This window comes from Budorcas taxicolor, chromosome 2, assembly GCF_023091745.1.
Source record: "Budorcas taxicolor isolate Tak-1 chromosome 2, Takin1.1, whole genome shotgun sequence".
In the NCBI taxonomy this organism is placed as follows: Eukaryota; Metazoa; Chordata; class Mammalia; order Artiodactyla; family Bovidae; genus Budorcas; species Budorcas taxicolor.
Genome location: NC_068911.1, coordinates 31517763 through 31544046, shown reverse-complemented (window position 1 = coordinate 31544046; position 26284 = coordinate 31517763). Strand labels below are relative to the sequence as shown.

The 26284-nt window shown below is 43.7% G+C and overlaps 1 protein-coding gene across 1 annotated transcript in view; it reads right to left on the bottom strand.

The window, feature by feature from the left end:
• Positions 1–22447: 22447 nt before the first annotated feature.
• The window catches only part of CPPED1 (calcineurin like phosphoesterase domain containing 1), a 130880-nt gene continuing 127043 nt past the window's right edge, over positions 22448–26284 (bottom strand). The window contains exon 4 of the mRNA XM_052635855.1: positions 22448–22851. Coding sequence (XP_052491815.1) covers positions 22622–22851 — 230 coding nt within the window. The 3' untranslated portion in view covers positions 22448–22621. The remainder of the gene's footprint in view (positions 22852–26284) is intronic.

Below are 26284 nucleotides of genomic sequence, written 5' to 3'. Positions count from 1 at the left end.
GATGTGCCTTTTATCCTAGTCTGATAGTCTAATCATCATGTTCCTTTTTTCCCCCCTCTCTGGTCTTCTTGATCACATAGACCACAACCCAGGATTCTCAGGGCCCACTTGGATTCTCTTTCCGTCTGCTTTTTTCCTATTGTTCAATTACCTTGAACAAGCCCCATCACCTCTCTGAAGTCAGCTTCCTATTAGTGAAATAAAGCATTTTGATTGGATCGTAAGCATTGGTGACACAGAATACCAGACTCAGGCAGCCACATCTTCTGCCCAAGTCCTCATCCTGTGTCACAGGTGGGCCTGCTGTGGAACATCCCCAAATGGTGTTCGCACAGTCCACCTCCACCTGAGCCACAGTGACCTTTTCTAACTGTAAACGGGATCATTTCACTTCCCGGTACCATCCTCACACCTTCCAAGACCAACCTTCCTGTCCCCTGAGGACCCACATGGTCCAGGATCTGCCTGCTGCTCCTCTCTATGTCATGTCATATCCTCTATGTCCTCCAGCCTCCCAGCCTTTCAGCTCTTCAAATGCCCCATGCTCCCTCTGGTCACATCAATTGGTCCTCTGGCCTAGAAAAGGTGACTCAGTGGTAAAGAATCCGCCTGCCAGTACAGGAGACACAAGAGACATGGGTTGACTCCCTGGGTCAGGAAGACCCCCTAGGAGAGGAAATGGCCACCCACTCCAGTATTCTTCCCAGGAGAATTTCATGGACTGGGGAGCCTGGTGGGCGACAGTCCATGGGGTTGCAAAGAGTCAGATGCACCTGAGCACACAGCCTAGAACAGGGGTTCTCACATTACAATCCTGCACATTACGATCACTCTGGAAACTTAAAAAATCCCAAAGGGCAGCCAAGATGGAGAACCGAGAGTCTGGGCCGTCCTGTCTCCTTTTTTCATCTCTTACTAATCATGTCCTGCCATCCCAGAGGCCATGTCAAAGTGCCACCCTTGACCCCCGCCTATGTCTGACTTAGGCCTCTGATTACTTTCACAGAACCGGGTTCTGTGCTTTCAGGGCACACACCTCAGTTTGCAATTGTCCACTCACGAATGTGATATTTATTACTGTCACCTGACTGTGATGGCCAGCCTTCAAGATGGGCCCCAATCCTCTCCACTTCCTGGTATTCAGACCCACTGTGGCCTCTTCCCACAATGTATTGATACCAGGATTGGATTCTGTAACCAACAGCATATGGCAGAAGTGATGGCAGACCACTGAAGATTAGATTTTAAGGGACGTCCTGGTAGTCCAGTGGCTGGGACTCCATGCTCCCAACGCGGGGTCGCTGGGTTCAATCTTGCTTAGGGAATTAGATCCTAGCAGCAGCAACTAAAAATCCTGCAAATAAGACCCAGCACAGCCATATAAATAAATAAATATTAGAAAGAAAAGATTAGGTTTTAAAAGACTAAGCCTTCTGTCTTGGAGATTCTCTTCGGTCACTTACTTCAGGGGACAGCAGCCACCGTGTCATAAGGACCCCCTAGACAGCCTACGGAGAGACCCATGTGTTGAGGACAATGGCCTCTGACCAACTGCCAGCAAATAAGAGTCACATGAGTGAGCCTGGAAGTGGATTCTGCAGCTTTCAGATAATTGCTGTCCCAGCCAATAGCTTGACAGCAACTTCATGACAGACTGGGCCTGAACCGCTCAGCAGAGCTGCTCCTGTATCTGCAACCTTCAGAAAACGTGAGATAATAAAATTTGTTTATTACTTTCACATTTTGGGGTGATTTTTTTACACAGCAGTAAATTACTAATACATTCTCATAGTTCCATAAGCATGGAGACCATGGCTATGATGCTCACCACTCTATTTCCAGAGTCTATAGGAAGGCTCAACAAAGATATTTTAGAATTTGTCAATCAAAAAATGGCTCCAGGGACTTTCTTGGTCGTCCAGTGGCTAAGACTCCCTGCTGCCATTGCAGGGGGCCTGGGTTCAATCCCTGGGCACAGAACTAGATCCCGCATGCTTCAATTAAGAGTTCACATGCCACAACTAAGAATTTGCACGCTGCAACTAAGATTCGATGCAGGCAAACAAGCAAATAAATATTTGTTTAAAAACGCTTCTCGAGCACCTCCTCTGGGCTGGCGCTGGACTAGGAAAGGGAGATACAGTGGAGAAGGGGACGGTGTCCTGTCCTCAGGGCATCTACATTCCAGTGGGATTTGGTGAATAAGTGAGAAGTGGAGTCTAGAAAGAGGAAACAGTTGGAGCGAGGGTGGGGAAGTTTGGAACACAAAGATGTGTGGTGAGTTAGAGAGGATTCAGTCATGAGCAAAGGGGGTTGGGGCTTCTCTGGCTGTGCATGGGCCTCCGGGAGGTCATGAACTCATTAGCCTTGTGTGTAAAATGACGTGCAGATGTGCCTTTGGAACACAGAGGGATTCTACATGACATTAAAGTCTCAAAAGGAAGGGAAAGGATAATTGTTGTTGTTTAGTTGCTAATTCATGTCCAACTCTTTGTGACCCCATGGACTGCAGGACCCCAGGCTTTCCTGTCCTTCACTATTTCCTAGAGATTGTTCAAATTCATGTCCATTGAGTCAGTGATGCCATCCAACCATCTCATCCTCTGCCACCCTCTTCTTCTTTCACCTTCACTCTTTCCCAGCATCAGGGTCTTTTCCAATGAGTCGGTTCTTCACATTTGGTGGCCAAAGTATCGGCGCTTCAGCACCAGTCCTTCCAATGAATATTCAGTGTTGGTTTCCTTTAGGATTGACTGTTTTGGTTTCCTTGCTGTCCTAGGGACTCTCAAGAGTCTTTTCCAATACCACAGTTCGAAAGCATCGATTCTTTGGTGCTCAGCCTCCTTTATGGTCCAACTCTCACATTCTTTCATGACTACTGGAAAAACCATAGCTTTGACTATATGGAACTTTGTTGGCAAAGTGATGTCTCTGTTTTTGAATATGCTGCCCAAGTATGTCATAGCTTTCCTTCCAAGGAGCAAGTGTCTTTTAATTTCATGGCTGCAATCACCATCTGCAATGATTTTGGAGCCCCCCCAGAATAAAATCCGTCACAGCTTCCACTTTTTCCCCTTCTATTTGGTGTGAAGTGATGTGACCAGATCCCATGATCTTAGTTTTTTAAGAATAATAAAGGATATTAAGCCTAGATGAATGCTATAGGTGAGTGCTGGGGACTGAAAGTTTGTGTTCCACATCCTCCCCTCCTCACATTCATAAGATGAAACCCTCACCCCCAAGGTGATGGTATTTGAAGACGGGGCCCTAGGGAGGTGATCAGATCACAGGGCAGATCCCTCATAATTGAGATTAGTGCCCTTGTAAAAATGTAAGAGATAGCTTGCTTCCTCTTTGCTCTCTGCCATGTGAGGACCCAATAAGAAGGTTGTTGCTATTGTTCAGTCACTCAGTTGTATCCCATTCTTTGTGATCCCATGGACTGCAGCAGGCGAGGCTTCCCTGTCCTTCTCTATCTCCCAGAGTTGGTTCAAACCCATGTCCATTGATTCAGTGATGCTATCTAACTATCTCCTCTTCTGTTGTCCCCTTCTCCTCCTGTCTTCAATCTTTCCCAGCATCAGGGTCTTTTTCATTGGGTCAGCTTTTCACATCAGGTGGCCCAAGTATTGGAGCTTCAATTTCAGTCCTTCTAATGAATATTCAGGGTTGATTTCCTTTAGGATTGACTCATTTGATCTCCTTGCAGTCCAAGGGGCTCTCAAGAGTCTTCTTTAGCACAATTTGAAAGCATCAGTTCTTCAGCAGTCAGCCTTCTTTATGGCCAATGAGTAGGTGTGTGTTAAGTCACTTCAGTCATGCCTGACTCTTTGCAACTCCATGGACTATAATCCACCAGGCTCCTCTGTCCACGGGATTTTCCAGGCAAGAATACTGGAATACTTCTCATTTCCTTCTCCAAATGAGAAGGTGGCCATCCACAAATTAGCAGACTCCAGATCTGCCGGCATCTTGATCTTGGACTTCCCAGCCTCCAGAACTGTGAGAACTAAATGTCTTTTGCTTAAACCGCCCAGTCTATGCTCATTGATTCTATCAGCCCAGACTAAGGCAGGGAGGCAGGTGGTGGTCTTTCAGTACAGCCAGTTTCTATTCTTGTTGTGGGCAGGAAGGCAGAATGGGGAGAAAGTTGGACTTTGGGTTTAATTATGTGCTCTGACATCCACCATCTGCAGACTCTGGACAAGCTACCATCTGAAGCCTCAGATTCTGCACCTGTACACTGAGTCCTAGAGCAATGGCTTCATTTTCTCATGAAAGTGAAAGAGGACATGGATGTCAAGCTCTGAGCCCAGAGCCTGCTGCCCAACAAAGGCCTACTGACAGCTGTTAAGATCCTTAATGGGGTGAAAGAGATTTGAGTTCTGATGTCTTTTTTCTCAGGGCTTCCCTGGTGGCTCAGTGGTAAAGACTCTGCCTGGAATGCAGGAGCCCCAGGTTTGATCCCTGGGTTGGGAAGATCCCCTGGAGAAGGAAATGGCAACCCACTCCAGGATTCTTGCTTAGGAAATCCCATGGACAGAGGAGCCTGGGAGTCTATAGTCCATGGGATCACAAAGAGTCAGATGCAACTGAGCACGCATGCCTTTTATCTCAATATTTTTAAATGAAAACATTTCAAATATAACGAAACATTGTAAAGACTTTGCAGTGAACACAAACATACCCACCACCCAGGTCCTACCATTAAACTTTCGCTGTACCTGCTTTATCATAGAGCTATCTGCCACTGTCTAGCAGACAGTGGTGTTGCCTGACTGATGTTCTCAGACTGTAATTAAAAATCTTTACTAGTTAAGAATCCTTAATTCTTCAAAGCTCAATGGAACTCTGGCACTGAGGAATTCAAACAAGTCCCTTGCTCTTTTTCCTTTTTAAACAAAAGCACATGGTGAAATTGATCAGTATCAATGAACATTTGTACCTGCTCTAATCCTTTAGGTACTGAATGGTTTTCCTTTCTCCTGGGTTTGATTTCATGACAATAAATGGTACCCAGGGCACACTGCTATACTTAAAACGGATAACCAACAGGGACCTGTTGTGTAGCACAGGGAACTGTGCTCAGTGTTATGTGGCAGCCTGGATGGGAGGGGAGTTTGGGGGAGAATGGATACATGTATATGTATGGCTGAGTCCCTTCCCTGTTCACCTGAAACTATCATAGTATTCTTGCCTGGAGAATCCCATGGACAGAGGAGCCTGGCGGGCTACAGTCCATGGGGTCACAAAGAATCGGACATGACTGAGCATGCACAAACATCACAGTATTGTTCATCAGCTATACTACAACACAAGATAAAAAGTTTAAAATAAATAAATGGTACCTGGGCACACAATGATCGCATTGGTGGTTTGAGCTGAATTTCTGACACTCAGCAAACTCACCCCAAAGCAGACAACTGGCTTTTGAGCCCTTGAGGAGCCCAAGTTGAGAGGAGATCTCTGAGGTGTGTGGGACAGAGAGGCAGAGAAGTTTCTGATTCCTAGCTCTCCAGGATCTGGTGTTATCACCAGACAAATCCATCATACACTGAAAGGGCATCACAATTATCAGCCCTGTTGGGGGGATGTTGCTGAACTGTCTACACAACATCAACAAGCTTGTTTTCTTAAATCATAATGAGAGACTCTCCACAGGGGAGCTAGTTCATAAAGATGCTCCCTATGACACCGCTCCCTGCGCACAAACCAGCCAGACGGGAAACTGTGACCGGCAGGGCAGAGGCTGCCACTAATTAGACATGACATCAGCATTTAGACTCCGCTGGTCAGTGATGTTGGGAGCAGTAAATTAAGCTAATGAAGCTTTCTTTTCATCTGCACCAGGAGCCGTGGCAACTCTGTAGGTAAGCGGGGTTGGCTCAGAAACTCCCGCTGGATATCTTTGGGGGGAGGTATGATTTTATTGGGCTTCCCTGGTGTCTCAGTGGTAAAGATTCCACCTGCAATGCAGGAGACTCAGGTTTGATCCATGAGTTGGGAAGATTCCCTGGAGGAGGGCATGGCAACCCACTCCAGTATTTTTGCCTGAAGAATCCCACGGACAGAGGAGCCTGGCGGGCTACAGTCCATAAGGTTGCAAAGAGTCAGACACAACTGAGGCTACTTAGCATGAATGCATGTGACTTTATTGCTAGAATTTGTTGGGAGGGAGAAAAATACTTAACTAAGTTGTATTAATTAAATGGATAAACTTGGTTGCATGCGTCAAAGGAGACATAATTTTAGAATGGGAGTTGCTTTCCAGGCTATAACTCCAAGAGGAACAGAAGGACTTCCATGTCAGAGGATGAGCTGGGGTCCTACTTGGTGACATGTCCCCCACTGTGCAGCTGAGGGGGGGATCTGCGTTGTTTACACCCCTTCTACCACAGGGGGCTGGAGACTTGTCCCCTGCCAGACCCTAGGAGGACCACTTTGAGTCTTGGTTCAGTGTGGAGGTCATGGGTTCTGGAACCACACAGCTGGATTTTGATTCCCAGCCCTGCCATTTATAAGCTGTATGATCTTAGAAATTTCCCCCATGCCTCTGAGTCTCCATTTCCTTATTGGTAAAATAGAGATAATAAAAGTACTTACCTTGGACTTCTCTGGTGGTTCAGTGGGTGAGAGTCCATCCACCAATGCAGGGGACATGGGTTCGATCCCTGGTTCAGGGAGATTTCACATGCCGTGGAGCAAGTAACCGCATGCACTGCAACTACCGAGCCCATTTGCTGCAACTACTGAAGTCCATTCACCTACAGCCTGTGCACAGCAACGAAGAGTAGCCTCCATTCACCACAACTAGAGAAAGCTCGAGTGCAAAAATGAAGATCCAGTGCAGCCAAAAATACATAAATAAGTAAATAAAAATGTTTAAGAACATCAGTTTATCAGTCAACTTCTAAAAAAAAGGCACTTACCTTAGAAGGGTTGTTTGAGCATTCAGTGAGTTCAGGCGCATGGAGTAATTGATCAGAAGAGTGACAGGTCATTCTGCTGACCTCCTCGGCCTCTTTTTCCTTTCGAGCCCGAATTGTAAAAATGCCAACCGCGTGCACGTGTGTGCTGTCACTTCAGCTGTGTCCGGCCCTTTGCGACCCCAGGGACTGTAGCCCTCCAGGCTCCTTTGTCCATGGGATTCTCCAGGCAAGAATACCGGAGTGGGTCGCCATGCCCTCCTCCAGGGGCTCTTCCCGACCCAGGGTTCAAACTCAAGTCTCTTCAAGCCTGCCTTCCCTCTGCCCTGACCTCCTCTGCTGCAGCCCCTCTCACGTCTGTTACAACGATGACCAACGACGTTATCCTGGGAAGTCAGGAATACAGTGGTGAAGGCAATGGCACCCCACTCCAGTACTCTTGCCTGGAGAATCCCAGGGACGGGGGAGCCTGGTGGGCTGCAGTCCATGGGGTCGACACGACTGAGCGACTTCACTTTCACTTTTCACTTTCATGCACTGGAGAAGGAAACGGCACCCCGCTCCAGTGTTCTTGCCTGGAGAATCCCAGGGACGGGGGAGCCTGGTGGGCTGCCGTCTGTGGGGTCGCACAGAGTCAGACACGACTGAAGTGACTTAGCAGCAGTAGCAGCAGCAGCAGGAATACAGATATATTTTACGAGGAACCGACCTAGGAGGCTCAACACAGGAGGGGCTGGGGGCAGTGTGGGCCTTCATGATACACTACTGGGCTTTATGTGGGGGTGGGGTGGGGAGTCCAACTGTGATGTTTGATGATTCGCATCCTTATCCTCTACACCTGCATATTCTGCATCTAATATGCTAACACATTAAAGAATAAGCTCATTTCAACTTTACAGGGAAGGTACTATATTGTACTCATTTTAAAGATCAAGAAACAAAGTCCCGTCAAGAGGACCTTACCTGCCCAAGGCCACAGAGTTACTGAGTGAGTCGCAGAGCCAGGAGTCAAGCCCAAATGGGCTGACTCTGTCCCATCAACATGTTTTCCTTCTGGGCCTGGAAAGACACACTGGAGGGAGGGAGATGGGCTGGGAGGCTGCAGCAATGGTTCAGTGACCTGGATGGAAGCCGCAGCTACATGGATGCCACTTGCTGAGTGCCCACTGTGTGCCTGGCACAAGGTTAAGTGCCAAACATGCACTGCTTAGCTTAATCCTCTCCAAGATACCCTTGTCATCCTACAGATAGGGACGTGAAAGTCTGCAGGGGCTAAAAACATGCAATGTTGGGCAACCACTAGTGACCAGATGGTATCTGGGTCCAGAGTCTGCACTGGGGGCTGTCACTACTGCAGCCCTGGGGGTCACTGCGGTGTTAGGGGTCATGAGAGATTGGACACGGGACACTGGGAGAGGGAGAAGCTGGTTTCTGATTCTCGGCAGATGGTAGGGAGTTGCTGGCACTTGTCAAGGCAGGGAACAACAGAAGGGGAAGTGGTTTGACAAGGGAATTGAGTTCTAGAGATGTCGTGCTTGAGTCCTCTCCGGGCCACTGTTATGGGTCTGGTTGGCACTTGGGAGGCTATGAATCATGGGCTTAGAAGGTCATCGCATTTTAAAAATGGTTTATGTGGGCACTGTCATCACAAAAGTGACAACTGATGCTTCCTAAGACAGAAAGGGGCAGAGAGGGCTGTCCGGGATGCAGGAAACATCAACGTTTAAATTGTCTCACTGCTCCCCATCAGTGGCCAACAAGAGGCTGTCCTGTCCCCAGGGGCTCATTACCTTTTCTGACAGACACCAGGGAAGTGCAGGCCTACATGGTAAGTACAGGACGATGTCATTGACAAGGCTCTTCAGGAAAACCATGACAGCGAAAATAGGTGGTTTAGGGACACAATGTTCCAGTTTGATAGTTTCCACAAGAAGCAAATCCAGAGAGTCTTTCAAAGACACTGTAAGAGATGGAACGGATGAATTTCTCCATGAAAGCTTGAAAGAACAGCTTCAGAGCTCAAAGAGAGACTTTGATAGACCTGGGAGTAAGCCACACCTTGAATGTACCCTCCTTCAGTGTCTTCAACATCCTATAGGGTCTATCTGGGGCAGAGATCCTATGAAAGCCAGATGGTTACCAGTCTATACAGATGGTGGCCTTTGCCTAACAAGACAGAGGTGAACTGAGCATAAATCCAGAGAGTCTAACCCCCTTACAATGAAGCACAAGCAGACAGCAACTCTGAGAAACGAATTCACAGGACATAGAATATGCCTGTCAATTAACCAATCAACCCCAGGCTCCTCCACTCTTAGCATCACCAACCTCTCCACCCTCCTCCCTCTTATCTCATGGCCAAGGCTGTGCTCCTCTTCAATGTCCCTGGCCCATCAGTTATTTCCTTTCCTACTCTCACATTTTTACCCACCTTGATTGCTGCTGCCTCTGTTAACGTGCTCGACCCACACTGTCTCCACTTTGCCCTCAGCCTACTCCCTTCCTGAGATCCCTGGAAAAACTGGTCTTTGCTGATTCTCTTACTTACTATTCACCCCTTCAGCGATTTATCGGGTGGTGTCCAGTTAGGCGAGCATTCACAGTCACCGATGGTCCTAAACCCAAGCTCCCTGTATTTCTTTGTGATTGGTGCTGGTTATAGGGTTATATCACTGGTATTTCTGGTTCTGGCCAAACCAGATTCTGGATGACTGGAGAATGTTTCCCAATGATTGCCTCTGGGCAGTAAAGACCCACCCCACCAACTCTGTCTTCCTGTTTTTGATCATGGTTCTATGAGGATGTGATGCTCAGAACTGTGCAGTCGTCTTGTAAGTAGGCGTCATGAAGTCCTCAACACAGAAATCTGACACACTGAGCTGCTGGAACATCTCAAAACCACAGACTTCAGGGCTCAGGACTGATGTTGTATGAAAAAAATGTACCCCAGCTTGTAAAGCCACTTCTGATCTGATATTGTTACCATCAGCTAGAAGCATTCCAATGGATGGACAGTGTGCACTTTTACAGATGAGGAAGCTGAGAGGCAGTGAACTGGGCCAGACAACACACAGCCACGGCACAACCTGGGAACCTGGATCCAAAGCTGGGTCTGACTTTGGAGGCACAGCAGTTCTGGAAACAGCGCATCACAGGACAGAATGCCTCCCTGGCAAATGCTGAACACAGAAGCTGCTCTCTCCCAAGCGGGAATAAATCCTTCTATTCTAAAATTATTTCTAAACAACTTTACTGAGATACAATTTATGTAAAATAAACTGTTAAGCCGCACATCCTTACAATATTTAATTCAATGAGGTTTGGCAGAGTACACACCTGTGAAACAACCACGCAGGAAGATACAGATCACCCTCTTCTCACTCCAAGTCTCCTTGTGCCCCCTTTTCAAACCATACGTGCTGCCACCCCTATTTCCTAGCAACCACTGACGTGTTTCCTGTCGCTATAGATTAGTTTGTATTTTCTAGACTTTTATGCAAATGGAACAGACTTAAATGTATGGAAAAAAATGTGGCTTCCTTCACTCAGCAAGATATCTTTGCGATTCATCTGTGTCATTGCATGCATCAGTAGTTCTTTTTAATGCTGAGTCGTACCCCGTCATAGGAATATACCACATTTTGCTCATTCATTCAGTTATTGACAGGCATTCAGGCTGTTTCTAGTTTTAGTTATTCTTATAAATAAGGTACTAAGTACAAATTTTGGTGTTTAAGTATGTCTCTAACTTTCTTAGGCAAATATTAGATGGGTGCAAAAGTAATTGTGGTTTTGTGTTGTTGAATTTGCTGCTTGATACTGGAATATATTCTTAAATAAATGTGGGTTATGTTGTACATCATTTTAGTGTGGATTTCTCTTTGTGTTTTTTCGATAATGACATTACTTGCTGTTCATTTTACATTTATTTTAGACTATATAAATGATGTTAGACAAAAAGCAAATTCGAGCGACTTTTATTTGAGTTCAAAATGGGTTGTAAAGCAGCAGAGACAACTCGCAACATCAACAACGCGTTTGGCCCAGAAACTGGTAATGAATGTACAGGGCAGTGGTGGTTCAAGAAGTTTTGCAAAGGAGACAAGAGCCTTGAAGATAAGAAGCATATTGGTCAGCCATTGGAATTTGACAATGACCAACTGAGAGCCATCACTGAAGCTGATCCTCTTATGAAATACACAAGAAGTTACAAGAGAACTCAACATCAACCATTCTATAGTCGTTAGGCATTTGAAGAAAACTGGAAAGGTGAAAAAGCTCAATTAAGTGGGTGCCTCATGAGCTGACACAAATCAAAAAAAAAAATGATCATTTTGAAGTGTTGCCCTCTCCTATTCTACGCAACAATAATGAATCATTTTTTGATCGGATTGCAATGTGTGAAAAAAGCAGATTTTATATGACAACCAGCGATGACCATCTCAGTGGCTGGACTGAAAAGAAGCTCCAAAGCACTTCTGAGAGCCAAACTTGAACCCAAAGAAGGTCATGGCCACTGTCTGGTGGCCTGCTGCCCTCCTGATCAGCTACAGCTTTCTGAATGCCGGCTAAAGCACTACATAGAAATACACTCAGCAAATCGATGAGATGCACCAAAAACTGCCTGCAGCCAGCATTGGTCAGCAGAATGGGCCCAATTCTTTCCCATGACAATGCCTGACCGCAGGTCACACAACCCACACTTCAAAAGTTGAATGAATTTGACTACAAAGTTTTGCCTCATCTGCCATACTCACCTGACCTCTCACCAACTGACCACCACTTCTTCAGGCATCTCAACATCTCCCTGTTTGCAGGGAAAAAACACTTTCACAACCAGCAGGAGGCAAAAAGTGCTGAGGTCTGTTGAATCCTAAAGCATGGGTTTTTATGCTACAGGGACAAACAAACTTATTTCTCATTGGCAAAAAATGCATTGATTGTAACAGTTCCTATTTTGATTAATAAAGATATGTTTGAGCCTAGATACAATGTTTAAAATTCGTGGTCTGAAACTTCCATTACTTTTTAATCAGCCTAATACCTAGGAATAAAACTGCTGTGTCATATGGGGGACTTTCATTTTTTAAGAAATTGTACAGGATTGTACAATCCTAACATTCTCGTACAGGATTTTTGTTTATTCACTACTCACAGAACACTTCTGGTACTTCTGCTCATCAGATATAAGGTTGTTTTTTTTTTTTCCTCCCCACATGAAACAATTCTGGGAAACACACTGGGTGCACTACAATGTTACTCAGCTCTGACATTATCTACCTAGATATCAGGTCAGATTCCAAAGGTTAAGGTTCAGTGCCACAAGCCTGCCTCACTGCACTTCAGATGCAAGTCCAGGTCCTTCTGGGCTTCTGACTGATCAGCTCTAAAGTGGAGGTTCCCACAATGCCCTTGTCGGGTTAAACAAAATTTGCTATAGCGCTCGTAGAACTCAGGGAAACATTTCACCTACTACACCACTGGCTTATTATAAAAGGATATAACTCAGGAACAGCCAGATGGAGAGGGGCACAGAGCTTCTGTGCTCTCTCAGGTGTGTCACCTCCAGCACCGTCACCTGTCCTTTGGGTTTTCATGGAAACTCTGCTACCTGGCACCATTGCTTAAAACATCGCTTGTGGTGGCTGATGGTGGTTTAGTCGCTAAGTCATGTTCCACTCTTTGCGACCCCATGGACTGTAGCCCATCGGGCTCCTCTGTTGGTAGGATTTCCCAGGCAAGAATACTAGAGTGGGGTGCCATTTCCTTCTCCAGGGGTTCTTCCTGACCCAGGGATTAAACCCAGGTCTCTAGCATTGCAGGCAGAGTCTTTGCTGTCTGAACCTCAGGAAGCCCCAAAACATCACTTGCTGGTGATTAATTCAGTCTCCAGCCTCCTGGTCCTCCCCTGAGGATGGGGGATGGGCCTGAAAGTCCCCACCTTCTAATCTGGTTCCCTGGGCAACCAGTTCCAATCTATCGATTTCTAAAAGTTGTCTCATTAGACAGTTCAGTCCAGTCACTCAGTCGTGTCCAACTCTTCGAGACACCATGGACTGCAGCAAGCCAGGCTTCCCTGTCCATCACCAACTCCCAGAGCTTGTTCAAACTCATGTCCATTGAGTTGGTGATGCCATCCAACCATCTCATCCTCTGTCATCCCTTTCTTCTCCTGCCTTCAATCTTTCCCAGCATCAGGGTCTTTTCAAATGAATCAGTTCTTCACATAAGTTGGCCAAAGATTTGGCGCTTCAGCATCAGTCCTTCCAATGAATGTTTAGGATTGATTTCCTTTAGGATTGACTCGTTTGACCTCCTTGCAGTCCAACGGACTCTCAAGAGTCTTCTCCAGCACCACAGTTTAAAAGCATCAATTCTTCAGCACTCAGCTTTCTTTATAGTCCAACTCTCACATCCATACATGACTACTGGAAAAACCATAGCTTTGACCAGATGGACCTTTTTTGGCAAAGTAATATCTCTGCTTTTTAATATGCTGTCTAGGTTGGTCACAGGTTTTCTTCCAAGGAGCAAGTGTTTTTTAATTTCATGGCTGCAGTCACCATCATCAATTATTTTGGCGCTCAAGAAAATAAAGTCTGTCACCGTTTCCATTGTTTCCCCACCTATTTGCCAAGAAGTGATGGGACTAGATGCCATGATCCTCCTTTTTTGAATGTTGAGTTTTAAGCCAACTTTTTCACTCTCTTCTTTCACTTTCATCAAGGAATCCTTAACTCTCAGCATTTAAGGAATTCCAAGGGTTTTAGGAACTTTGCTTGGGACAGGGATGAAGACCAAAAATATATTTCTTATTATGAATCACAGTATCACAAGAATTGTACCAAAGTCTCACTAACATTTGGTATTGTCAACCTTTTACCCTTTTAGCAATTTTACTTAGTGACAGATAGCACTGCACCATAGTTTTAATTTGTACTTCCATGTGGGCTGTGATGGTGAGCATTTTTCATGTGTTTGTTAGCCTTTCATATATTTTAAGTATCTGTTCAAATATTTCATCCATCTTTTTTAGTAACCGTTTTAAAATTGAGTTGCAATGGTTCCTTACATATTCTGGATACAGCTATGCTGCAAATATATCATTCGAGTATGTAGCTTGCCTTCTGATTTCTTAGTGATGTCTTTTTTAATTTTTATTTTTACTTTATTTTACTTTACAATTAGTGATGTCTTTTGAACAGCAGAATCTTTTCAAAGTTCAATTTGGTGATATTTTGTATTTGCTGAGAGTTTGGAATTTGTAAACTTCTTTTACCAAATATGGGAATTTGCTGGCTTTAGAGTCTTCAGATATATTTTTGCTCCATGAGTCCCCTTTTGGGGACTCATATTACTTACTAGCCCCTGATACTGGGAAAGACTGAGGGCAGAAGGAGAAGAGGGCATCAGAGGATGAAATGGTGGATGCATCACCAATGCAATGGACATGAACTTGGGCAAACTTCAGGAGATGGTGAGGGACAGAGAGGCCTGGCATGCTGCAGTGCAAGGGGTTGCAAAGAGTTGGACACGACTGGGCGACTGAACAATAACATTACCTGTATGGGGGCTTTCCTGGTGGCTCAGATGATAAAGAATCTGCTATATTTGCTTCTCTGGTGGCACAGAGGTAAAGAATCTGCCTGCCAATGTAGGAGACACAGGTTCAATCCTTAGGTTGGGAAGATCCCCTGGAGAAGGAAATGGCAACCCACTCTAGTATTCTTGTCTGGAAAGATTTCATGGACACAAGAGCCTGGCAGGCTATGGGACACGACTGAGCACACACACACTTTACCTGTATATTAGACCTTTTGACATTGTCCCACAGGCCCCTGAGGCTTTTTTCCTAAACTTTTTTTTTCTTTCCTTTTATTCAATATTTATTTATTTACTTAGCTGTGCTGGGTCTTAGTTGCGGTATGAAGGATCTAGTTTCCTGCACAGGGATAGAACCTGGTCCCCCTGGATTGGAAGCATGGTGTCTTATCGACTGGACCACGAAGCAAGTTCCTTCTTTAAGCTGGGTGATTTCTATTCACCTGTCTTCATGTTCATCCATTCCATTCTGATATTAAGCCCATTCAGGAAATTTTAAAATTTCAGATATTGTTTTTTGATTCAGAAATTTCCATTTGATAATTTTTATACATTTTATTTCTTAGATGAGCTATCCTTTATATCAATTCATTATAAGCATATTTTTCACTTCTTTGAGCATTGTCTTCATAGCTGCTTTATTGCCCCAGTGTGATAATCCCAACATTTGGGATATCTTGGGATTGACTGCCTTTTCCTTGGAGAGTGACTCACATTTTCTTGTTTTGTTTGCTTTTTGTTTTCTTGTACATCACGTGATTTGGACTGCATCCTGGGAATCGTGCATGTTAAACTGTGGAGACTTGGGATTCTGTTATAGTCCTCTGAGGAAAGTTGAGGCTTTTGCTTTAGCAGGCTGTTAACTTGATTAGACTCAAATGGTAAGTTCTTTGTTGCTTGCCTTCAGCAGCAGTTCAAAGAGCAGTTCAGTTCTTTAAGCTTCTGCTGCTCAGTCTGTACAGTTCATGTATTCTTAGAGTTAAGCCAGAGATTTGTATGAAATTCACTTAGAAAATCAGGAGATGACCATCCCCAGCTGCCTGGGATTCTTCACTCTCCAGTGACCTGCGCTTCCTCCCTGGGGTCTCCGGTCAAATAGATGGTAGGTTTGGGAGAAACATTTATCCATCTCAGCTGACTGCTCTACAACTGTGGTTAACCCTCAGGGCAAAGTGAAGGGGGGAGAGGGAAAGTTCTGAGCTCCCTGCTTCTGTTCACTCTCCAAATGACCAAGAAGGATTTTAAATTCATAGTTATCTGCAGAAGGACTGGTCTGTGGGAACTAAACCACTCAGCTCTGAGTAAAGCTCATTCCTTTTTCTATTTCTTCAGTGTGCACCAGTCTGAACTTAAAAAAAAAAATTTTCTCTTCACCCCTTCTGTGACTTCCATCTGTCTTTTCTTGTGCTGAAACAAAGATGTTCCCTAAAGGTCTATTTTAAGGTTGTGACCTTAAGGCTCTTCCAGGACTGCTAAATTTTCTCAGGAATCTCATTCATTCACACAACCTTTCTGGGAAGCACTTCCACGATGCATTTTTCACCTCTTTTGAGGCTCTCATTTGGATTTCCAGCCCTCTCTTTTCCCATATATGCTTTGGTCTGGAATCAGTCCCTTCTCTGGGCTCACCTGCTTTGGTTACCGGTACAGTATTTGTTCAGTAAGCAGGACTTAGAATTACTAAGTCAGGGACACTTCTCTTTTTACTCCCAATTTCTTCACTTTGAGTGGAGAACCAAAGATAACACTGATACTGTTATTCACTGGCCTGTTGTTGACAATACCTAACTTTAAGGACAATCCCAAAAGAACTACCACAAGGCTTGGGAATATGGCCTCTTCTCCTTCCTTCCTTCCCTGTGTTGAGTGTAAATGTAGTACGTGAATACATTACAATATTGATGTCACCATCAGTATTGCTGGACATCTTATTCCACATTCATTGCTAAGTCCTTATTGAGCAGCTGCTCTGTCCCAGGCAGGGCTCTAAGCATTGGGAAGAGTGGCCAATGAGACGGACCAAGTCCTTCCTTGCGTTCTGGGTAGGGGTGGGTGGTACAGATCATGGAAAAACAAGCAAAGTTCTTAGTGATATGCTATGAAGAAAATAAATGAGCGGGGGAGGCGATGCCTGTGGCGGATAAGGAGCATAACGACAGACAGGTGGGGAAAGAAGGCCATTCTGAGGATTTCTGAGCTAAAGCCCCAAAGGACAGGAAGCCAGTTCCCATCAGAGGAGACAGCAAGTACGCAGGGCAGTGGGGCTGTCAGCAAGAGCAAGGGGGCGGAGCCGAAAGGTGGGGCGGGGCAGAGTGGGCGGGGCCTGGGAAGTCACAGGAAGGAGTCAACTTCGTTCTAAAAGAGATGCAAAGTCCCTTTAAGGAAGAAAATTACTTTTTGAAGACAAATATCAGAACAGAAATATAAAAGGTAATTTTTGAATATTTACATTTAATGGAATTTATTTACAGAGTTTTTTTTTTAACTTCTATAGTTCCTTTGGGTTTTATCTAAAGAAAAAAGCCAATCTGAATATATATATATATATATATATATATATATATATATATATATATATATTTGTGTGTGTGTGTGTGTGTAGTCACTAATGAAAATCCATGGATGGAAAGAGAATTTAGTCACTAAAATGTTTTCTAGAAAGATGCTAGAGGTCATTTATTAATCAAAGAAAAAAATCCCTCATTTTGCGTGTATATAAATATACACAAAGAGCTCTCCAATGGCATTAAGACAGTATTTTATGAAGTTACAAAAAAAAAATCAATATTACCTGTCAAGTACTATCTCTTGCATGTGCAACCAAAACCGCCAAGATTATCTGAACAAGAAATCCCTGGCGTCTATTACAGAGAGCTTTTAATAGAACTTGCTTTGACAATTTATTCCTAAGTCTTTTTTCCCCTTAGCTCAATACAGTATTGCCTCTTAATTCCACAACTGCAAAAGGCTGTTTTAGACACTACTTGGGGAATAAGTACTAAGGGTTCAAGTAAATGCAAATGATGTTTTTGCTACCTTTTCTCAAAAGATTTCACATTAGAGAACAGACTGTAATATTAAATTGTATTCTGTATATATAGATTTATAACTCAGTATCTTTTGCCGGTTCAGTTCAGTCGCTCAGTCATGTCCAACTCTTTGCGACCCCATGAATCACAACATGCCAGGCCTCCCTGTCCATCACCAACTCCCAGAGTTTACTCAAACTCATGTCTATCAAGTCAGTGATGCCATCCAGCCATCTCATCCTCGGTTGTCCCCTTCTCCTCTTGCCCACAATCCCTCCCAGCATCAGGGTCTTTTCCAATGAGTCAACTCTTTGCATGAGGTGGCCAAAGTACTGGAGTTTCAGCCTCACATCAGTCCTTCCAATGAACACCCAGGACTGATCTCCTTTAGGATGGACTGGTTGGATCTTCTTGCAGTCGTAGGGACTCTCAAGTGTCTTCTCCAACACCACAATTCAAAAGCATCAATTCTTTGGTGCTCAGCTTTCTTCACAGTCCAACTCTCACAACCATACATGACTACTGGAAAAACCATAGCCTTGACTAGATGGACCTTAGTCGGCAAAGTAATGTCTCTGCTTTTGAATATGCTGTCTAGGTTGGTCATCACTTTCCTTCCAAGGAGTAAGCATCTTTTAATTTCACGGCTGAAATCATCATCTGCAGTGATTTTGGAGCCCCCAAAATAAGGCCTGACACTGTTTCCCCATCTATTTGCCATGAAGTGATGGGACCAGATGCCATGATCTTCATTTTCTGAATGTTGAGCTTTAAGCCAACTTTTTCACTCTCCTCTTTCACTTTCATCAAGAGGCGTCTTAGTTCCTCTTGGGGACTTCCCAGGTGGCTCAGGGGTAAAGAATCTATATGCCAGAGACGTGGGTTTGATTCCTGGATCAGGAAGATTCCCTGGACGAGGAAATGGCAATCCACTCCAGTATTCTTGCCTGGAAAATCCTGTGAACAGAGGTGCCCGGTGGACTGCAGTCCACGGGGTCACAAAGAGTCAGACACAACTGAGTGACTGAGCACGCACACAAGATAAATGGTCCTAGTTTTGTTTGTTTTTGATAGTGCTATGAACATTGTCGTTGTTCAGTCGCTCAGTCGTGTCCAACTCTTTGCGACCCCATGGACTGCAGCATGCCAGGCTTCCCCGTCCTTCACCGTGTATCCTTTAAAAATTTTTTATTGGAGTATAGTTGATTTACAATGTTGTGTTAGTTCCTGCCATACAGTAAAGTGAATCAGTTACATGTATACATATGTCCACTCTTTTTTAGATTCTTTTCCCAGTTATTCATCTCAACTGACATGAATTTGACCAAACTCTGGGAGACAGTGAAGGACAGGGGAGCCTGGTGTGCTGCAGCCCATGGGGGTCTTAAACAGTCAGACACGACTTAGCAACTGAATCAAACAAGTTATTCAGGCTTAAAACTTGAGTCTATTAGGGACTATCTTGGAATACTGAAAATTAAGACATTATGAAATGCTCCAGGGAATTTACCACATCCCCCTGTCCCCACTCTTCCCTCCAACTGGAGAGGACACAAGACTGAAGACTTGAGATGAACTTATTTATTGTAAAAAGCAAATATGGTTAAGATGATCATCTCTCCACCTGTGGTCCACAAACCCACTCCTGAGTCTTGACAACCCGATTCTAGATCACTGTCAACATCCTTCTTCCTTTAGCAGTCCCTTATTTCTTTTCCAATTAAAATCATTAATTGAAAAGGTGAGCCCTGAGAGAGCAGCTGGTTTCCTACCCCCTGGAGCAGGAACCTGAACAAGGAAGGATCACCCGCTGAAGCACCTACTGGTGTGGCCAGAGCTATGTCCTGTGGCCCATTATGGTTCAGTTCAGCTTTTCAATTTCCTCCAGTGAAAATTCTCTGCCTGGAACAACCTGTTCCTTGGACAGGCTTTCGCCACCCTGAACCTGGTGTCAGAGAAGGGGCTTCTGGGCCCTGCTCAGGCTTTGCAAACCTTGGGATGAAGTCCCAGAGCCTCTGACTAACACTGAGTGCCAAATATTGACTACTGCCAAATGCAGGTATAAACCTCTCACTTGTGAAGAATGTTTTCCAGAAAAGAGGATAGTGTTGGGGAACATAGGCTTAGCAGCTGGACTGCTTACATTTCAATCCTGACTTGCCCACTGTGACCTTGGCCAAGTGGTCCCACTACTCTGAGCCAAAGGACTTAAAACAGTACTTAGCACATAATCAACAACCAAAACCATGGCTTTTATGATCATGGTATGTTTTATTATTTATCATGGCATAAGGCACTTTTAAAGAAATATATCTCTTTTTAAAAGGAAAAGGAATCATAAGTGAACACACTGGTAATTATCAACAATCAGACTGATAACACTTTCCTAACTCCTTTCTGAACCTAACACCACTGGAAAATAATGCTGTTTGGCATACATACTGAGCAAACCAGAATTGAAAGAGACACGTGTACCCTTAATGTTTATCACAGCACTGTTCACAATAGCTAGGACATGGAAGCAACCTAGATGTCCATTGGCAGATGAATGGATAAGAAAGCTATGGTACATATACACAATGGGGTATTATTCAGCTATTAAAAAGAAGGCATTTGAATCAGTTCTAATAAGGTGGATGAAACTGGAGCCTATTATACAGAGTGAAGTAAGTCAGACAGAAAACACCAATACAGTATATTAATGCATATATATGGAATTTAGAAAGTTGGTTAATGATGACCCTGTATGAGAAACAGCAAAGGAGACACAGACGTAGAGAACAGACTTTTGGACTCTGCAGAAGAAAGTGAGGGTGGGATGATGTAAGAGAACAGCACTGAAACATGTATATTATCATATGTGAAATAGATCACCATTCCAGGTTCGATGCATGAGGCAGGGTGCTCAGGGCTGGTGCAGTGGGATGACCCTGAGGGATAGGATGGGGAGAGAGGTGGGAGGGAGGGTCAGGATGGGGAATACATGTACAACCATGGCTGATTCATGTGAATGTATGGCAAAAACCACCACAATATTGTAAAGTAATTAGCCTCCAATTAAAATTAAAACAAAACAAACAAAAAAAAACAAAGTAAAAAAACTTCAAAATCATAAAAAAAAAATGGAGAGGATTTCATGGGATTCCCTCTTAGTATATTCTTGCTGTGTATTGAGTCAATTACCTTCCTTATTAGGTTTCTGGAAAAGGAGATCTAGAAGTCCCATTTCCATTACTTTGAATTATTTCCATATCTTTTCCCAAACCCAAGTGCCACAGTCTAGAGTATTTCTTACAGGTGACGTGACAAGGCGTCTCCATTAGCCCTTGGTGATGAACTCTCCCCAGTTGCCCCCAGAAACCCCGAATCTGCATTGACGATTCCAGTTCACAAGTTACGACATCCCAGGCCTCAGAAATCAAGGCTTACTGGTTAAACCTCTTCCTGAATTCCTCTCCTTGATTTCTTCTAGCCACATCTGTTACAAAGAAAGATGAACACAAGGCAAGAATGCAGCAGAACTCTTAAATAGGAGCATACTAATTTTCAAAATTTTCAATTTTCTTGCCACATAACAATGAGCTATGGTGTGTCACCGATCTGGAGTATAATTAACTTCTTGTCTTTTGTTCCTTATGAATTTACATATCCAATTATCTTTCTCTTTAATTTCTCATGGTTTTGCTACATTGACTAAAACTTTTCAACATGAAAGTCATTTAATTTAATGGACTTTGCAGTTCATTTGTAACCAGTTTTTTTGTTTGTTTGTTTTGTTTTGTTTTTTTTTTAGGATGACTGAATGCTACTGTGTAACACTGTGAAGTTTTCCTTCACAGGAAAACAGGCAGGATGGTGATACCCAGGTTCCTGGTCCACCAGGACATCTGCTGAAAAAGACGTGGATGGGCTAACGCAGTGGTCGGGAGCAGCGGAGGAGCAGCGGTGAGGTAGATTAAGCAAAGACAATGTTGATTTTAACTCGTCCATGCTCCTTGATCAAGGCACCAGCGAGCGCATTTAATCAAAGCTAGTGCCAATTTAGACAACGTGGCTGAAACCACTGGTTTTGCCCCAGAGTAATTTACGCTTGGTTTCTGGAGAACTCTGCATGAGCTCCCATGTTTTCTGTGAAAGCAGAGCTAAGAATCTCATAAACAGAGGATGATTCCCATCACGGGAGAATGTGGAGGGAGTTGCTGCAGCAATGAATGAGAGGGAATCAGGTGTGCCGCCCTTGACTGCAGAGATGGGCCTTCAAGGGCTCGGTTCTAGTCTCTGGGATGAGGTTTTCAAATATGGACAATCTATGGCTTCCCAGGTGGTTCTTGCCTGGACAATTCCCTGGACAGGGGAGCGTGGATGCTATGGTGCATAGGATCGCAAAGAGTCAGACGTGACTAAGTGACTGAGCACACTTAGGAGCAAAGGTGACTTTTCTAGCTGCCAAGAAGGTAAACTCAACATTTGACATGTATCAACTTCATCACTGGTCCCAGACTTTAACAGCAAATGTCAGCTACTCAGCTCCTTATTAAGATGAGTCTGCAGCTCTAGTAATGGGACATGGTGATTTGTTTCGTTAGGAAGGAAAAGAGATGACCTTCATTTTGCTTAACATTTTGGGAGTCCTGACCACAGTGTATTATAATCAGATGCAGTTTGCTCAAAGGATCATCAGAGATCACACTTGGATGTCAAGGTGCAACTGAAGTTGACAGGCAGACATTTACCAAAGGCTGCCAGAAAACCATCTAATGAAGAGCAGAGTTGAGAAACACATCATTAGGAGAATGCATTTAATCACCTATGCAGGGATATTCTAACAATATCATTTATTCTTTCATTTCCAGGTTTCTCCCTCCTCTCTTTTGTAAAGGGAGGGCAGTTCCATTTGAGTATCATTTAGGGCAGGACCCAGCTCTCTGATTTAAGCAGAAGGACATAAATTCACAAATCTGCCTGGAATACTTTTTTTTTAAATTTCAATAAGGGGTTGTTTGCAGCTACTGTTTCTAACAAAATAACAGTAGAAGTGAAAAGTAAATCAATCATAATTGGCGATTAGTTTTCCTTCAACAGATCCATCAGATCGTCTTCTATTCCCTTCTCATTCAGCTCATCTAGGCTGTAGTATCGGTGGACGATTTTCTCGGCGGTGACCACCACGACTCGGAGCCCGTGGGTATCTTTGCCCAGCTGGCACCCAATGGCGGATGACACCACCATGTCGAGGTTCCGGTAGGTGCCCCCAGCATTCCTGTGGTAGTGGCCTGAAAACACAGCCTTGATACCTGCAGGGGAGGGAGAGAACGTTAGGGCGCCAAGGATTTCCACTGAGATAACCGGGGGGCTCCAAGGGTTTCTTCTGTGAACAGCGGCACATTATTAGTTATAAATACATGATGTTATTCAGCATTATATAATAAATATGAAGGTGGCATATGTGACATCTAGAATCTTTCCAAGGATAACTCAGTACACAATACATTATTCACCAGTTTGTCACGACTCGCACAGGAAGTACTAGGGAACCAGAAGTAGTATGTATATGTGCTTAGCCACATTCGACTCTTTATGACCCCATGGACTGTAGCCCGCCAGGCCCCTCTGTCCATGCAATTTTCCAGCAAGGATACTGGAGTGGATTGCCATTTCCTACTCCAGGGGATCTTCCCGACTCAAGGATTGAACCTGTGTCTTTTGTGTCTCCTGCATTGGCAGGTGGATTCTTTGCCACTGAGCCACCAGGAAAGCCCCAAGGAACACGGAAAGAGAGGGTGATAAGGTGAATGATTTTGAGAGAGATGAAGGAAATCTTCTGAGGCCTATATAAACAGCCACAGGAGGCGGAAGGCACATGTCCATGAAAAATAACGTTTATGGAGTTCTAATCAAGACAGCACAGCAAGGTCAACATTTAATGTACCGCTTCCTCTCCAAACTAAGAGCCACGATGGATAAAATACAAAAAAAGAAACCAAAAGACAGACGTAGCCTTCAAAACCAAAATAAACAGTTCTAGTGACCAGAAAAAAAGCAGAAAGACAGAGTAGTGAGTGGGAACTGAGCGCTTATAATCGAGACTGAAAGCACTTTCTCTGAGATAAGGAAATAAAGGTTGGCTCCTGGCGGAAATAGGGAAGCCTCAATACCTCCATTTATGGAAGGAGATTGAAGGAAACCTGTGCTGCCCTGGGCCAGGGCAGTGCTGAGCTGGTGTGGTTAACAAGTGCTGAAAAAAAAAAAAAAGAGGCTTGACCTGTAGAGTCAGACATGACTTAGCGACTGAACAACAAAATATATAGCAGAACTACGTGTAACTTTGTCCTGCATTTCCCATGTCTCTTGTAAATATGTTATCACACTTTCATAATTTTAGAAATAAAAAATAGGCAAAAAAAAAAAAAGAAATAAAATTACGTCTTCCTTCCACCACCACACACACAAGAGAAACTGGTAAATGTTTGTTGAGTGTTACCTTTGCTTCTTAATATAATTTATTTAATGATGAGTTCATATAATTAAATTGTAGTAATGGCTTTTACCAACCAACTCATATAGCTCCTTAACATTGAATCACTGGTTTTCCTGTGCTGGTAGGAGATGTCTCCAGCCCAGCACTGAGTGAAGGTTGACTGCAACCCATGGACCTAAGGAGGGAAGATAGACACGGGCTCAGGTCAAGGAACCAAAACGTGTTTCCCCAGGATGACTGTGGGACCAGGACTTTAAAGCACTATTATAAAGCCTGGTCCCAGATGGATACTTTTGGGGTGGAAGTAACCAAAACCAGTGGACAGAGAGAAGTTAGTCAAGAGAAAAGTTAGGGGGAAAACAGAACTTCAAAATACTTCTTACTCAAACTGAACCTGAAATAAAAAATCCTCCCAGCCACGGAAATCTCATGCTAAGTAACAAACTCTTCAATCAGGGACATGAATTCACGTCATGGGAAACCAATGATATCAACAGTCTGGAAAATATTTAAAATAAATATTTGGCTCTCAAATATTCTCAATAAAGGACTAATATCTGTAAAGAAGAACAAGATGTTATGAAACAAAACAGGCATGAAGTGAATAAGAATAGTTGGTAATGAAAATTTAGAAATGGTGAGCATAAAAGTTAAAGTTTTAAAACAAAACTCTCAATAACTTGGATAAGTTGTAGACTAGACACTAATCAGACAGGGCATCGGTGAGTGAAAAGGAAGAACTGAGGAGCTGAATCAGAGAACAACAGAGACCCAGACTCAAGCAATACGAACGAGCAATTCGAAGAACCCAAAGGATGGGTTAAGAGCATCGGTGAATGTGTAAGAGGGAAGAGAACCGAAGAAAGGGGGCAATAAGAGTGAGAACAGCTTGCAGGAATAATAGCTGGGGATTTTCCAGAAAGGAGGAACATATGGGTTTTCAAAAAAACAGGACTAAGTAGGATAAATAAAAATCAATGCATACCGACATATGTCATGGTAAAATTACGGAGCATCAGAAAGAAAAGTTTTCGAAAGATATCATGGCAAAAATATTACAAAGGAATGACAGTTAGACAGGTAGCAGGCATCTCAATCATAAAAGAACCAGGGAGTAACACCTTCAAAATGCTTAGGGCAAGTAACTGTGAACTCAGTTTTTTTACCTAGCTAAACCATCATTCAAATTTAAGGGCTTTGAAATAGATACATGTTTGTATATATAAAGACTAAGAGTCTACCACTTCTCAGAACATTATGCTAAGTTAAGAAATGTCCAGAATGGGCATATCCATAGTGAAAGAAGGCGCACTAGACGTTGCTGGAGGAAGAGGGGAAAGAAGGAATGGGGATGACTGCTAACAAGCACAGTTTCTTGCAGAATGGTAAAAATGGTCTGGAATTAAGACAGTGGCAATGGTGGCACAGTTCTGTGAATATATCAAGACCACTGAATTTTGTAATAACATTTACTAAATTTTTTTAGTTCCTTGGACTGCAAGGAGATCAAATCTGTCAATCCTAAAGGAAATCAACCCTGAATATTCATTGGAAGGACTGATACTGAAGCTCCAATACTTTGGCCATCTGATGTGAAGAGCTGACTCACTGGAAAAGACCCTGATGCTGGGGAAGATTGAGGGCAGGAGGAGAAGGGGATGTGATGGTTGGATAGCGTCACCGACTCAATGGACATGAATTTGAGCAAACGCTGGGAGATGGTGAAGAACAGGGAAGCCTGGCATGCAGACAGGGTTGCAAAGATTCGGACATGACTTAGCGACTGAACAACAACAACATGATTGGGATTAAAACAGTAATTGACCTCTGTGATCATAATTATGGCATGAGAAAAATATCAGATAGATCCCAGTAGACCTTTTAACTTCATGGCTGCAGTCACCATCCACAGTGATTTTGGAGCCCAAGAAAAGAAAATCTGTCACTGCTTCCACTTTTCCCCCTTCTATTTGCCAATAGATGTTCTATAAAATACCGGACTGGTACTTCTCAAAACTGTAAAAGTCATCAAAAACATGGAAAGTCTAAGAAATGGTCATGGGAAGAGGCATCCACACCATGGAACACTACTCAGCAATGAAAAGGAATCAACTACTGAGAGATGCAATGTCTTGAATGGATATCAAGGAAATTTCACTGATCTAAAAAAAAGCCAACTCAAAAGGTTCCGTATTGTATGATTCCATTTACCTAATTCTTTCTTTCTTTGGCTGTGCTGGGTCTTCATT